Source organism: Oratosquilla oratoria, chromosome 6, assembly GCF_046742065.1.
Source record: "Oratosquilla oratoria isolate Oo_2021 chromosome 6, ASM4674206v1, whole genome shotgun sequence".
Lineage (NCBI taxonomy): Eukaryota > Metazoa > Arthropoda > Malacostraca > Stomatopoda > Squillidae > Oratosquilla > Oratosquilla oratoria.
This window is the reverse complement of record NC_134782.1, coordinates 31,472,208-31,489,637: the sequence shown is the minus strand read 5'-3', so window position 1 is coordinate 31,489,637 and position 17,430 is coordinate 31,472,208. Positions and strand designations below refer to the sequence as shown.

General features: G+C 36.7%; 1 protein-coding gene across 3 annotated transcripts in view; it reads left to right on the top strand.

The window, feature by feature from the left end:
- The first annotated feature begins 625 nt into the window (after window positions 1-625).
- LOC143026366 (uncharacterized) overlaps window positions 626-17,430 on the top strand; it is a 49,311-nt gene continuing 32,506 nt past the window's right edge. For all 3 annotated transcript variants that reach the window (XM_076186631.1, XM_076186630.1, XM_076186629.1), the window contains exon 1: window positions 626-1,139. In XM_076186631.1, coding sequence (XP_076042746.1) covers window positions 1,014-1,139 — 126 coding nt within the window. In that variant the 5' untranslated portion in view covers window positions 626-1,013. The remainder of the gene's footprint in view (window positions 1,140-17,430) is intronic.

The window sequence follows — 17,430 nt, the reverse complement described above, 5'->3', positions numbered from 1 at the left end:
ATTGGCCTTATGGTTTCTTGAAGTCTCCTCCTTTCTTATGTTCTTAAGAAGAGAACAAGAGAACAAGGGGAGCAGAAGGTTTACCTTCACTTCAGAATACGAAAACTGACCTTTGGGCGTTCGCCACGTACTTCGGCGAATGAAAATCTTGTCTGCAAAAGAACTGGAAGGGATTGAAGAAGGCTTCAGCGTACATTGTCAACATGTGACAAACTGGAGGGAAATGTTACACCGGGCACGTGTCGGTGTCGTATCTAGTGCCCGGTCTTGCGTCCAGGTGGGTCCCAAGTGTTGGAGACTTTCATAATGGGAATATGCGCTGGGCCAATACTCCGTTTTCTACTTCGAATTCCTTCACCCTTTCAGTATGGCCACGTTCTTTATAGATTATGTTCTAGTTGACGCCAAAAGATTCTCTTCATCCTAGATGACATCACCAGAAGTTTCCTTAAACTAAATGAGATTGTTTGGCTCTAGCCAGAATAAAATCCTAACGTGCTAAAAACGACCCATTAGTTCAAAGGTTAAGAGTACCAAAAGGGTTACCTTTGGTACACTGGAGTCAGTTGTAGATACCATTATTCCTATCGCCAGGCGATTCAATTCTAGAGGAAGGGAGAAGGGGAGGTAACCGCAATGAAGATGGTATGCATATAGGTAATAACATTAACTTTCCGAATTTTACCTCCTCGGTGCGGCGACACAATTCACGGATTTGTTTTTGGGAATGACAGTCGATTTTATTCTGCAGACGGAAAGAGGGCGGGAGATTGAAGGGAATTCCCCGCGATTGAGACCCCCTCTAGGCGGGAGTTAGGATTGTTTTTTTTTTTTATTTTTTTTTTTTTTTTTTTTTTTTTTTTTTTTTTTTTTTTTTTACAACTGATCACATCCTCCATAATGTTGAGTCACATGTTCCGGGTAATAATATATCTCCTATTTTCTTGTGTCAGTGCATGATTTTTGTCACCATAAACAGACTTATTGTGAGAACATAAGACACAATACTTAATATGATAACGAGTAGGAAACTAATAACTTTATCATTAATAAAATCCCTTTTTGTTTCAGGACAAGCCACCACGATAATGGTGAACATGAATGTCAGGTCAATGGGGCCCTTCTCTGAGAAACAAGAGGTAAGTGACCTGATTTGCACGCACGACACACCCACGCACACATACGTTTATTATACACATACATATATACTCACATATGTAATCGCATATAGACACGCACGCACATACGTACACGTATACACACATACATGCATACATACATCTATCTATATACCAAGGACTTTTTCCCCCTTATAAGGGAGGTATCCGAGTCAAAAGGCACGCATCCACTCCCACATATTCCACTCCCACCCATTCCACTCCCATCCACCATCTTTGTTTCCCTCTCACCTTAGCTCCTCTTGAATGAAAGGTCGTCCCTATCTCATGCCCACTGCCCTGGGTCAGTACATACATAATCACACATAGACACACGCGTACACACATACACGTATATACACATACATACGCATTGGCCCAGGTACATACATCCATATACACTCACTCAGTTCAGGTCAAAACAGGTGAGGTTAGGTTGGATAACATAACTGAATTCGACTTGATTTACTGGTGAGGTTAGATTGGATAACATAATTCAATTAGATTTAACTCACTCGATTTAACCCAACCAGAACTAACTGATCTCATGCAACCCAGATTAACCTAAACTCACTTCATCTCACTCACCTCATTCGAACCTAACCTAACCACCTAGCCTCACTCAACCTAATCTAACTTAACCTAACTCAACTTAACCTAATCTAACCCAACCTAGCTTAACCTAACCTAACTTGACCGAACCTAACCTAACTTGACCGAACCTAACCTAACTTGACCTGACCTAACCTAACCTAACCTAACCTAACCTAACCTAAACTAAACTAGTCTATTCTAACCTAACCTAACCCAACCCAGCCTAAGCTAACCTAACCTAACTTAACCTAACATAGCCTAACATAACTTAATCCCGCCTAGCCTCACTCAGTCTAATTTAACTTAATCTAACTTAACGTAACGTAACGTAATGTAACGTAACCTAAACTATCCTAACCAAACGAAACCAGACCAAACCAAACCAAACCAAACTAAATCAAACCAAACCAAACCTAGCCCAATCTCACAAAACCTCAGTTATATGTTACTTTCCTATTGATTTATTTTTTCTTTGTATCATAATAAATATGTATTGTGGTAACAACCGCCATTTTGTCTCAAAAACTCTTCCACCATTTGAAAAAGTGAGAGATAGAGAAAGAGAGAGAGAGAGAGAGAGAGAGAGAGAGAGAGAGAGAGAGAGAGAGAGAGATACCAAGAGAGACAGAGCCCGACATATTACAAGGAAACATCATCATCATCATCACCACCACCATCACCCTCATCATCATCAACAACGTCAACATGAGAGGCGTGCGGACCAAGAAAGACTGACCTGGCGGGGAGTAGTATCGTCGTGCCTCCGTCCTCTTCCTGGCGAGGTCGCCATCAATGACTCTCCTCGGCTTTAACACTGAATGATTCATTGGCAACCGCTCAGAAACTGTCGGATGTAGTGTCTCCTTCCCCTTCCAGTCCATCGCTACCTATGAAACCGAAGCCAATGTTGACGACTTGTGTCCGAACGCGTCCGAGGTGGCACGACGATTGTGGGGCATAAGAACATAAGAATGGAGGAGACTGCAAGAGACCATAAGGCACACTCTAGGCAGTTTCATGTCCATTACCACTTATCATCCTAATCCATAAAGTTATCTGACCTTCTCTTAAAACAACTAATTGTTTCAGTGCTCACTACATGGTTTAAGAACATATGAATGGAAGAGACTGCAAGAGACTATAAGGCCTACTCTAGGCAGTTCCATATCCATTACCACTTGTCATCCCTATCCATAAAGCTATCTAACCTTCTCTTAAAACAACTACTTGTTTCAGTCCTCACTATATAGTTAAGAATATAAGAATGGAGGAGACTACAAGAGACCATAAGGCCTACTCTAGGCAGTTCCATATCTATTACCACCTGTCATCCCCATCCATAAAGTTATCTATACTTCTCTTAAAACAATCAGTAGTTTCAGCGCTCACTACATGATTAAGAACATGGTGTTCAAGTGGCCACATTTTTTAAAGTGGGTTCGGATACAAAAAATTGGTGGTTGTTAGTGAATGCCTAGTGAATTTGTAAAGTGATGAAGTGGCCGCAGTTTCGAAAGTAGGGTAGGAAACAAAAAACTAGGGGTTATTAGTGAATGCCTAATCATTTCATTTAGTACTGAAGTAGGTTAAAGACCAGTAATACATAAGATTATAGGTTAAGAGGTTTCATTTAGTGCTGGTGTTACCTTCTCTTAGAGCTAAAGAACAGCAATACAATACATGAAATACGTGAGGTAATAAGCTGAGACTATTTGCTTCACTTGAAAGTACATGGAACGGTCCCATCTCTGCATCCGTATTTCATAGAGATTATGTGAGCCACAAACGTGGCTTTATGCACTCCACGTTGGCATACAGTTAAACCATTCATCAACTGAATGAAATCCACTGGTATTCGCTAAAATAGTAAGTCTACTGTGCATCATTTTATCCAAGGTAGACCAGTAAAAAAAAAAAAAAAAAAAAAAAAAAAAAAAAACAGATAAAGATGAGAGTAAGAAGTAATGTGAGTGTAGAATATAAAAGACATAATTTGATATATAAATACAAGAAAAGAAAAATAAATACACCGAGAAATCACGGCACACTGGTCAAAGAAGGTTAAGAGAGGCTGCAGGAAAGCAGAACACTATAACTTGAACGCAAATGGACAAGAATCAAAAATGTTCTAGAAAACGCAACGATTCCATGAGATGTCTGCAAGAGTAAAAATAGTAGACCAGAAAAAGCAAAGTACTGAAAAAAAAGATACTATTTTTAAAACGGAAACAAAACAACTGTTGCCAAACCTAAGATAAGCCCCTCAGCAACGTTGTACTTTTCATGTATATTTTTTGTCCTGACAAAAATATGAATTAAAAAATAAAAACAATGGTGAAGGGTGGTTCCTGGAGCCCATCCCTATTTTGCTCAAGCCCGCCCTCTACATATGGGAAAAAAATCGTCTAACATTAACCAGAAAATTTGATAAAGAAATGGAAACAAAGGAACAAATTATTAAGTGAATAAATAAATGAATAAACAAATAAATACATTAAATAAACATGTAAATGAATAAATAGGTAAATAAACATACAAATAAATAGATTAGTAATAGATTGATAGTAAATGAATAGATGAATAGATAAATAGATACAGTAAACAAACAAGAACAGCAAATCAATAGAAAAACAACGATAGATAAAACAAATTAACTTAAGAGGCTAATTCATTAGACGATTAATTCCATCTTGGGTGTCGGGTGATGGAATCTGAGGTCATTGTCAGGTCAAATCCTTACAGTGATCGGTGACCTCATATCATCCCTTGGATCGACCTCGCAAGGCTCTCCTCAGGTCGATCTCCTCCGTGTCGACTTCTGTGGTCCTTCTTGAAGGGTCTAAGGTATCGCCCTCGGTCGATAGCCGCTATATTCTCCAGCTGGTAGCTGGGATCTCCAGCTGGCATATTCCCTTCAATAAGCGGCTGGCTTCTGTTACCTTTCCTTCCGTTCTGTGGCGCCGCCGGTGCACCTTGTCTCTCCTTGTCAACAAGTTGACGCTGTATCAACTCATCTACTAAACCCCAAGCTATTTCAGTCCATCCAGAGCCGTGTCCCCGACCAGGCACGGGGTCCCAGACGGTGATGACCTCGTTCAGGAAGGGGGTTGGCTCTTAGGCCTTAACGGCTGAAGGTCACGGGAACAGAAGCTTTGGGGTGTGCCCGTGTCGAAGGTGTTAGACGCGTCCTGGCTTCTGCGCGATGACCTCTTTAGTCGTCGAGGAACTTCCCCTTCTGCGAACCAGAGGGTCAATAGGAGGTCTGCACGCACCTTCTTCGGTGTAAGACTTCTAAAAAAAAATGAACTTGGTAGTTAATAGGAGTAGGCCTACACGCCCTCTTCGATGTAAGACTACTCTTCATAAAAAAAAAGTCATGAACCAGAGGGTCAATAGGAGAAGTTAGTGTGCACGCTTTCTTCGGTGTAAGGCTATTTTTCGGGTGAAAAAAAAAAAAAAAATTACCAGAGCGTCAATAGAAATTAGTCTGCATTCCTTCTTCGGTATAAGACTATTCTTTAGATGAAAAAAGATGAACCAGTGGATCAATAAGTGGATCTTGTACGCTTTATCCGGTGTAACATCATTATAGAAAGTAATAATCATAATAGATAGATAAATAAATCAATAAATAGATAAATGAATAAATGTTTTTTGAAGTAGTCAGTGGAAGTTGGTCTGCACGCTTTCTTCGGAGTAAGAATATTTTTCAGAGGAATATATATATGTATATATATGTATATATATATATATATATATATATATATATATATATATATATATGTATATATATATATGTATATATGTATATATATACATACATATATATATATATATGTATATATATACATATATATTGTATATACACATATATACATACTGTATATATATATACACACACATATATATATATATATATGTATATGTATAGATAAATAAATCAATAAATAGATAAATGAATAAATGATTTTTGAAGCAGTCAGTAGAAGTTGGTCTGCACGCTTTCTTCGGTGTAAGAATATTTTTCAGAGGAATATATATGTATGTAAATATATATATATATATATATATATATACATATATATATACATGTATATACATGTATATATGTATATATATACATATATATATGTATACATATATATATATATATATATACATGTATATATATATATATATATATATGTATGCATATATATATACATATATATTGAAGTCTGGAAGACAAATGAGTGGAATGGAGGTGAGCTAAACACAGAGAACAGTTGGAGTTTTATTCACTGACGTTTCGTCCTTACCAGGACATTCTCAAAGTACTTTGAGAATGTCCTGGTAAGGACGAAACGTCAGTGAATAAAACTCCAACTGTTCTCTGTGTTTAGCTTACCGCCCTTCCGTACACACACACACACACACACACACTTCAACGAACGGACGGCTTAGAAGACGTTCTGAAGAAAATTGAAGTATTGTGGATCCCAACGCAAAGAGAAGTGCCTATTGTATTTACAGGGTGGGGGGAAATTGCTCGTGGGGTAGTAGGAAAGTAGGGAAAGAGGAGAAGGAGAGGGATTACTGAGGGAAATGGAAGGAAATGAGGAAGGAGTAGACTTGGCCCAGGCAGACAGGCGAAAGGTAAACAAACGGCCCCCCGACGACGATGAAATGTCTAATAAAAATGTAAAGATTAGAAGTATAGATAAGAGCAATACAGTAGAAAGTGATGAGAATATATTCCAGGGATTTAAAGAGGGTGGGGGGGACACAACCACCCCCCCACCCACCCCGACTGACAAGACTAGAAGAGAAGGTCGATAAGATGATCGAGGACTTGGAGCGTAGGTTCGGTCATGTTAACAATATTATATGGAGGGTTGAAAAATTGGAAGAACTAGAGAAGGCGAACAAAAACTTAGCTGATGAAATAGAAAACCTGAAAAGACAGTTAAAAGAATGAGGAATTGAAAAGGAATAGTAAAGAAAACAGAGAGGGATGGAAGTCGATAAAAGAAAACAGTAAAGTTGCATTTACTGATACAATTAAACAGCAAATAAGAGAACAAACTGAAGACTCAGTTATTAAAGTGATGAGACAGAAGGAGAATATAGTAAGAGACTTAGCTGACAAAAAGAAATGTATAATTATATTAGGAATGGAAGAGAAACATAACCCAGATAGAACCTCAAGAACCAATGAGGAAAATGAAAAAGTAAGCAGTTTACTAAAATTAGTTCAGGAAGATGAACCAGAAATTATGAAGGAAATTGAGGAAAAATTCAGGCTCGGAAAGTATAGTACAGATAAGACCAGACCAATTAAGATTAAATTCAGGTCACAAACGACGGCAGAGAATATCTTATCCAAAACAGGGAAACTAGCAACAAGTGAACAATATAAAAAGGTATGGATAAAAAGAGAAATGAATAAAGAGGAAAGAGAGGAAGAAAAACAGAAAAGACTTGAAGCTAAGAAAAAAAAACGAGAGCAGAACGGAGTCAGAGAAAGAGAGATTCTATTGGAGAGTAGTGAATATGAAACTAAGGCAGTTCGACATACAAGAGAAAAACAAAAGGGAAACAGAGAACACAATGGAAGTGACAGAAAACTGAGAGTGTCTTACACAAATATAGATGGATTAATAACAGGATTGAATGAGCTGAATGATTATTTGAAAGAAAAAGAACCGGACATAATGGGAATTGTAGAAACAAAATTAAAAGGCCCACTACCACCCAACAGTGTAGGACATGATGCATATAATTATTGGATTAAAAACAGAGAGAAAAAGCAAGGGGGTGGAGTTATGTTCCTGACTAAGAAGGATATAAACGTGAAGGGTGTCATATATGGAAAGAATACAGTAGAGATGATTATGATAGAAGTGGAAGATAGAGATAAAAAGAGCAGAAAGTTTGTGATAAATTATGTGCCTCCGAAAACAGCCTCATGGGAGGAGAGTGAACATAAAAGTATGTTAGAGGACACAAAGATAACATTAAATAAAATAATGGAAGATGGAGGAAGAATAGTTATAATGGGCGACTTTAATTGCAAAGAAATCTGCTGGGAAGAAATGACAGTAAAGGGTGGAGACGGCTCATGGGGAAACACTCTACTTGAGATGATTACTGACCATACAATGACACAATGGATACAGGAGAACACTAGGTATAGAAATGAAGAAGAACCATCGAGACTAGACTTAATAATTACATCTGAACCTAGAATAGTGGACAAGATTGAATATAAAACACCAATAAGTAAAAGTGACCACATATTGATTGAACTGGAACTTAATGAAGAAAAATATATGAAAAGAAATTAGCAATATAGAAAAGGAAGAATGATGTATGAAAAAACAAACTTTGATAAAATAAGATAATTCTTTCAACAAGAAAACTGGGAAGAAATATACAAAGAAGAAACAACAGTGGAAGAGAAATGGAATATTTTGACAAAAATTGACAAAAACAAGAAAAAGAATATGTAAAATGCTGGTACAACAAAAGTTGTAGGGAGTTAAAAGACAAAAGAGACAAAGCCTGGACCAGATGGAAAAAAGACAGAAGACCTGAAAAATGGAAAATATATACTGGTTATAGAAATGAATATGTACAAACGTGCAGAGAGGAAAAGAGAAAATATGAAAAAGATGTCATAGAAAAGTGTAAAGAGCAACCAAAACTATTCTACAGATATGTAAACAATAAACTGAAAAACAAACAAGACTTGGAGAAATTAAGACAAGAGGGAGTTGAATACACTGAGGAAATAGAAATGGCGGAAATTATGAACAAACATTTTAAATCAGTGTTTACAAGGGAGAACATACAACCTGAAGAGATTGAATGGAAAGAGAAAGTCCCCCCTATGGAAGAAATAGAAGTAACAAAGAATGAAATATTGACACACTTGAGTAATCTTGATGTCAGAAAATCGCATGGACCAGATGATATAGCAAACTGGATTTTGAAAGAATGCAGAAATGAACTGGCAGACAAAATACATAGCATACTAAACAGTTCCTTGAAAGAAGGAAAAGTTCCAGAAGATTGGAAAAAAGCAAATATAGTACCTATATATAAAGGAGGAAATAAAGAAGAACCTACAAACTATAGACCAGTCTCTCTAACAAGTACAATAGCAAAAATTTGTGAAAGAATTATCAAAAGTAGATGGGTAAAATATTTAGAAAAAAACAAAGTGTTAAATCCAAGGCAATTTGGATTCAGACAAGGACGATCATGCGTCACCAATTTAATATGTTTCTATTCAAGGCTAATAGATATAATACAAGAAAGAGATGGATGGGCGGACTGTGCATTTCTAGACCTAAAGAAAGCTTTTGACAAAGTACCACATAAGAAGTTGCTTAAGAAATTAGAAACTGAAGGAGGAATACAGGGAAAACTACTAAATTGGATGGAAGACTTTTTGCAAGAAAGAAAAATGAGAGTAGTGATAAGAAACCAGCACTCAAAATGGGATGAAGTAATAAGCGGTGTTCCGCAGGGAACAGTTCTGGCCCCAATAATGTTTGCTATATATATTAATGATATGGGTGAAGGAATTGAAAGCTATATGAGCTTCTTTGCAGATGATGCAAAACTACTGAAAAGAGTGAAAACTGAAGAAGATTGCGAATCACTACAGAGAGATCTAAATAAAGTACAGGAATGGAGTGGGAAGTGGGAGATGGAGTTCAATACAAAGAAGTGTAGTATAATGCAATTTGGAAAAAGCAAAAACAGAATAACAGGAGCATATAAATTGGGAGAAGAAGGAATAAAAAAAGTAGAAAATGAAAAAGACCTGGGAGTCATTGTTATAAATAATATGTCACCTGAGAAACATATAAATAAGATTTTTGGAGAAACTTATAATTTAATAAGAACAATCAAAGTGGCATTTACATACCTGGATGAAGAAATGGTGAAGAAAATCCAAATCACCCTGATAAGACCAAGATTGGAATATGCAGCAACGATATGGTCACCAAGTACAAAAAAATGTATAAAAAAAACTTGAAAGAATACAAAGAGCAATTACAAAACTGGCACCTACACTCTCAAAACTATCATATGAAGAGAGACTAGAAAAACTTGAACTACAGACACTAGAGCAAAGAAGAGAGAGAGGAGATTTGATAGCTATTTACAGAATCATGAAAGGCATAGAAATTACTGATAGAGAGAATCTGATAAAATGGGATGACAGAAATACAAGAGGACATGGAAAGAAAATAAAAAAAGACAGCTATAGAAGAGACTTGAAAAAGAACAGCTTTCCTCACAGAGTAATAAACAGTTGGAACAAGTTAGATGAGAAAGTGGTGTGTGCAAAAACAATACATGAATTTAAAAATAGTTTAGATAAAATGAGATATGAAGACGGGACCCCACGAGCATAGCTCCCCTTCCCGTAAAATACAACTAGGTAAATACAACTAGGTAAATACACACACACACACACACACACACACACACACACACACACACACACACACACACACACACACACACACACACACACACACACACACACACACACGTCGAACAGACGGCGAGGATTGACGTCCTGAAGAAAAAGTGAAATTTTCGTGGATCTCAACGCAAAGGAAGTACCTATTGTATTTGCAGGGAAGGGGATTGCTCGTGGTGTAGGGGGAAAGTGAGGAAAAAGGAGAAGGGGAGGGATTACTGAGGGAAATGGAAGGAAATGAGGAAGGAGAGGACTTGGTCCAGGCAGGCAGACGCCATGTAAACAAGCGCGGACCGGATCAATTTAGTGACGACGAAGGAACTAACAAAAATGTAAAGACTAGAAACATAGATAAGAGCAGCACAATAGAAGGTGAGAATAATAATTTCCATGGATTTAATGAGGGGGGGCGGATACCGACCTCCCCCGACTGGCAAAACTGGAGGAAAATCTTGAACAAATGACAGAACATTGGGAGATTAGGTTCGGTAAAATGTCAAAAATTGCGGAAAGGGTTGAAAGATTGGAAGAACTAGAGAAGGCGAACAAAAACTTAACTGATGAAATAGAAGAACTAAAAAGACAGTTAAGAGAAGTAAAAGAGGAGAATGAAGAATTAAAAAGGAACAATAAAGACAATAAAGAAACAATAGCAAAAGAGGCACAGGGGTGGAGGAAGATACAGGAAAATAGTAAAGTTGCATTTACTGATATAATTAAACAGCAAATGAAAGAACAAACTGAAGACTCAGTTATCAAAGTGATGAGACAGAAGGAGAATATTGTAAGAGACTTAGCAGATAAAAAGAAATGTATAATTATATTAGGAATGGAAGAGAAACATAACCCAGATAGAACCACAAGAATCAAAGAGGAAAATGAAAAAGTAAGCAGATTACTAGAATTAGTTCAAGAATATGAACCTGAAATAATGAAACAAATTGAAGCGAAGTTTAGACTCGGAAAGTATAGTACAGATAAGACCAGACCAATTAAGATTAAATTCAGATCACAAACAACAGCAGAGAATATCTTAACAAAAACAGGGAAGCTAGCAGCAAGTGAACAATATAAAAAGGTATGGATAAAAAGAGAAATGAATAAAGAGGAAAGAGAGGAGGAAAAATGAAAAGGAAAGAATCTAAAGAAAAAAACGAGACCAGAACGGAGTCAGAAAAACAAGAATTCTACTGGAGAGTAGTGAATATGAAATTGAAGAAATGGACCATAACAGAGAGAAACAAAAAAGAAACAGAGAATACAATGGAAATAACAGAAAGTTAAGAGTATCCTACACAAATATAGATGGATTAATAACTGGACTAAATGAACTGAATGAGTATCTGAAGGAAAAAGATCCAGACATAATGGGAATTGTTGAGACAAAATTAAAAGGTCCACTACCACCCAACAGTGTAGGACACAATACATATAATTATTGGATTAGAAACAGAGAGATAAAACAAGGGGGTGGAGTTATGTTCCTGACTAAGAAGGATATAAACGTGAAGAGTGTCACATATGGAAAGAACAGAGTAGAGATGATTATGATAGAAATAGAAGACAGAGATAAGAAGAGCAGAAAGTTTGTAATAAACTACGTGCCCCCAAAAACAGCCTCGTGGGAAGAGAGTGAACATAAAAGTATGTTAGAAGACACAAGAATAACACTAAACAAGATAATGGAAGATGGAGGAAGAATAGTTATGATGGGCGACTTTAATTGCAAAGAAATCTGCTGGGAAGAGATGACAGTAAAGGGTGGAGACGGCTCATGGGGAAATGTTCTACTCGAGATGGTTACTGACCATACAATGACGCAATGGATACAGGAGAACACTAGGTATAGAAATGAAGAAGAACCATCGAGACTAGACCTAATAATCACATCTGAACCTAGAATAGTAGAAAAGATTGAATATAAAACACCAATAAGTAAAAGTGACCATATACTGATTGAACTGGAACTAAATGAGGAAAAATACATGAAAAGAAATGAACACTATAGAAAAGGAAGAATGATGTATGAAAAAACAAACTTTGATAAAATAAGAGAATTCTTTCAAAAAGAAAACTGGGAAGGAATATACAAATGGAAGAACAGTGGAACAACAGTGGAAGAGAAATGGAATATTTTGACAAAAAATTATAAAAAAGGAGTGGAAAAGTATGTCCCAAGACAAAAACAAGAAAAAGAATATGTAAAGTGCTGGTACAACAAAAGTTGTAGGGAGTTAAAAGACAAAAGAGACAAAGCTTGGACCAAATTGAAAAATACAGAAGACCTGAAAAATGGAAAATATATACTTGTTATAGAAATGAATATGTACAAGCGTGCAGAGAGGAAAGGAGAAAATATAAAAAAGATGTCATAGAAAAATGTAAAGATCAACCAAAACTATTTTACAGATTTGTAAACAACAAACTGAAAAACAAACAAGATTTGGAGAAATTAAGACAAGGAGTTGAATACACAGAGGAAATTGAAATGGCGGAAATTATGAACAAGCATTTTAAATCAGTGTTTACAAGGGAGAACATACAACCTGAAGAGATCGAATGGAAAGAGAAAGTCCCCCCTATGAAAGAAATAGAAGTAACAAAGAATGAAATATTGAAACACTTGAGTAATCTTGATGTCAAAAAATCGCATGGACCAGATGAAATAGCAAACTGGATTTTGAAAGAATGCAGAAATGAACTGGCAGACAAAATAAATAGCATAATGAACAGTTCCTTGAAAGAAGGAAGAGTCCCAGAAGATTGGAAAAAAGCAAATATAATACCTATATATAAAGGAGGAAATAAAGAAGATCCTACCAACTACAGATCAGTCTCTCTAAGAAGTACAATAGCAAAAATATGTGAAAGAATTGTCAAAAGTAGATGGGTAAAATATTTAGAAAAAAACAACGTGCTAAATCCAAGGCAATTTGGATTCAGACAAGGACGATCATGCGTCACCAATTTAATATGTTTCTATTCAAGGCTAATAGATATAATACAAGAAAGAGATGGATGGGCTGATTGTGCATTTCTAGACCTAAAAAAAAGCTTTTGACAAAGTACCACATAAGAAATTGCTTAAGAAATTAGAAACTGAAGGAGGAATACAGGGCAAACTGCTTAAATGGATGGAAGACTTTTTGCAAGAAAGAAAAATGAGAGTAGTGATAAGAGGCCAACACTCAAAATGGGATGAAGTAATAAGCGGTGTTCCACAAGGAACAGTTCTGGCCCCAATAATGTTTGCTATATATATTAATGATATGGATGAAGGAACTGAAAGCTATATGAGCTTCTTTGCAGATGATGCAAAATTATTGAAAAAAGTGAACACGGAAGAAGATTGTGAATCACTACAGAGAGATCTAAATAAAGTACAGGAGTGGAGTAGAAAGTGGGAGATGGAGTTCAATACAAAGAAGTGTAGTATAATGGAATTTGGAAAAAGTAAAAACAGAATAACAGGATCATATAAATTGGGAGAAGAAGGAATAAAGAAAATAGAAAATGAAAAGGACCTGGGAGTCATTGTTATGAATAATATGTCACCTGAGAAACATATAAATAAGATTTTTGGAGAAACCTATAATTGAATAAGAACAATCAAAGTTGCATTTACATACTTGGATGAAGAAATGGTGAAGAAAATTCTAATCACCCTGATAAGACCAAGATTGGAATATGCAGCAACAATATGGTCACCAAGTACAAAAAAAATTGGCACCTACACTCTCAAAACTATCATATGAAGAGAGACTAGCAAAACTTGAACTACAGACACTAGAGCAAAGAAGAGAGAGAGGAGATTTGATAGCTATTTACAGAATCGTGAAAGGCATAGAAATTACCGATAGAGAGAATCTGATAAAATGGGATGACAGAAATACAAGAGGACATGGAAAGAAAATAAAAAAAGACAGCTATAGAAGAGACCTGAAAAAGAACAGCTTTCCTCACAGAGTAATAGACAGTTGGAACAATTTAGATGAGAAAGTGGTGTGTGCAAAAACAATACATCAATTTAAAAATAGTTTAGATATTATGAGATACGAAGACGGGACATCACGAGCATAGCTCCCCTTCCCGTAAAATACAACTAGGTAAATACAACTAGGTAAACACACACACACACACACACACACACACACACACACACACACACACACACACACACACACACACACACACACACACACACACACATATATATATATATATATATATATATATATACATATATATACATATATATATATATATATATATATATATGTATATATGTGTGTGTGTGTGTGTGTGTGTGTGTGTGTGTGTGTGTGTGTGTGTGTGTGTGTGTGTGTGTGTGTGTGTGTGTGTGTGTGTATGTGTGTGTGTGTGTGTGTACGTGTATATATATATATATATATATATATATATATATATATATATATGTGTGTGTGTGTGTGTGTGTGTGTGTGTGTGTGTGTGTGTGTGTGTGTGTGTGTGTGTGTGTATATATACATATGTGTGTGTGTGTGTGTGTGTGTGTGTGTGTGTGTGTGTGTGTGTGTGTGTGTGTGTGTGTGTGTGTGTGTGTGTGTGTGTGTGTGTGTGTGTGTGTTCGCCACCATGGTCTTTCACCATGGTCTTTGGATCACGTGTTGGACTCGTGATTGACAGCTATTTCCCTCCTGAAAGAGAACTCAGAGCTCGTATGACCGATCTGTGGGTAATGCTGAGACCTTACACGCACACACATACCCAACTCCCCGCCCACGAGATTTGAAGTAACGACTCACAACACTATGATACTGAAATTATTTCAACCCTGGGCAGGATTCAAACCCGGACAGCCGAAGTGACAGCCGGAGACTCTACCAACCGCGCCACCGAGTCGTGTGTGTGTGAGTGAGTGAGTGTGTGTGTGTGTGTGTGTGTGTGTGTGTGTGTGTGTGTGTGTGTGTGTGTGTGTGTGTGTGTGTGTGTGTGTGTGTGTGTGTGTGTGTGTGTACAATATATATATAAAACATGTCTTTGGTGTAAGAGTATTCTTCACATGAAAAAATATGACCGCAGCAAGAGTGAAGTATATAATTCTGAGAATAAACGAGTTTTCCTCTGGCGAGGAAAGAACAAGAAAAAGAAAATACTGAAGACTACCAGGAAATTATATAATTCAGAGGAGGCTGTGTTTTCCCTCAGCAAAACAAACTCATTTGACAGCATAGCATAAAGATATAAATAAAACAGACATTTAAGCCTCGAAGCATGCGAGGGCGTGATGTAGAATTATCTATAGAAAGATATATAGAGAGATAAAGAGAGAGAGAGAGATAAAGATAGATAGAGAGAGAGAGAGAGAGAGAGAGAGAGAGAGAGAGAGAGAGACTAAAATAGAGAGCCACCAACAGGAGTAATTTTGCAAAAATGTAGAAATTTACTTACACTCCACTCCCAAATCCCGTCCCGAAAAATAGCTAAAAATGACTGACTTAATAACTAAGTGAATAATTGAATAGATTAATAGACAAATAAATAGATACCCAAGCAATATAAATGGATGGCTAAATGAATAGATGGCCAAATTCGATAAACAAATAGATAAATGAGACAAGTCATTAGATGAAATAAATGTAGAAATAAAAATAAGAAATGACCAATAGTGGGGAAGTTTGATTGAAATTGTTTGGCTGTAGTATCAGAAAAAACAAAACAGAATTGAAGCAAGGATGATCCAGACAAGGTCATCATATTAAGACAGAAGGGCAGGACTCGTAGTAATGGATTTAAGTTGGACAAATTTAGGTTTAAGAAGGAAATAGGCAACAACTAGTTTATCAATAGAGTGGTTATTGAATGGAATAGAACGCTGAGACGATTGACTGTTTAAGAGAAGATGAGGTAACTTTATGGATAAGGATAACAGGTGGTAAGGGACATGGAACTGCCTAGTGTAAGCCTTAGGGTCTCCTGCAGTCTCCTTCATTCTTATGTTCTTACGTAAAATGAACGTAAAAGATAAAGAGTATTATAAAGATATAGAGGAAAAAAAGAAGAAAAATAATAGAAAAAAAAATTGGACGAGGAGGAAGAGAAGGAAGAAGAGGAGAAGAAAGAGAAGGAAGAGGAGGAGGAGATAAATTAGATGATATATAAGGAAGAGAAGAAGGAAGAAAAAATAAAAAGGAAAAGGAATACAAATATGGGAGTGATAAAAAAGCCAAGGCTACCAAGGCCATAGCATACAAAGGCCAGATAGCTACTCTTTGTAGAACAAGAGTTACTACCAGATATGACGTCATCAGCATAGACCTGAACGACAAATCCTTTTGCATAAAGCTTCCTGAGCGAAATCTAGGGGGGAAATCATATTCCTATATCTACTGAAAAAAATCAATACTTGTATAATCAACCATATAGCTATATTAATGAACAATTAGTTGCCTAAAGAAGTCAACAAAGTGCTTGAATAATTCAACGAGCAAAGAAGTTGGCAAGAATTGGTTTACCAACTGAGTGGTTACCGAATGGAAGGGACTTAGTAACCATGTGCTGAGGGTTAAAACAATTGGTTGTTTTAAGAGAAGATGAGAAAACTTTATAGATGGGGATGACAGGTGGTAATGGACATGGAACTGCCTATTGGTCTTTTGCAGTCTCCCTTATACGGGAGGTAGCCAAGTCACAATGAACGCACACTCCCACCCATTCCACTACCCTGGGTCAGAAGCAACGCAGCTTTAGATTAATGAGCATAAGAAACTAAACGAATAAACACATAGAAAACGGGCTGCAGGAGACCTACAGACGACCTACAAACAAATAACGTCCTCAGTCCAGCTACAAGCTCAGGATTTGGATAATAGACAAGTTATCATTTTAGAAACTTTAGAGACGCCTCTATGGACCAGGGTCACGTAGCAGTCTCTTGAAGTTGAAGAGTAATCTCTAGTCAAAGTAGAATGATGAGAAACAGAGAATGGTGCAGGATTGATGAAAGAGGAAGAAATTTCATGAGAAGAAAAACGGGACATGGAGATAGATAGATAAATAGAGAGAGAGAGAGAAAGAGAGACAGAGAGAAAGAGGAGTGTGTGTGTGTGTGTGAGAGAGAGAGAGAGAGAGAGAGAGAGAGAGAGAAAGAGAGAGAGAGAAAGAGAGGGGGGGAAGGATAGGGAGATCAGAGAGTACGAGTAAAAGAGAGAAACAGAA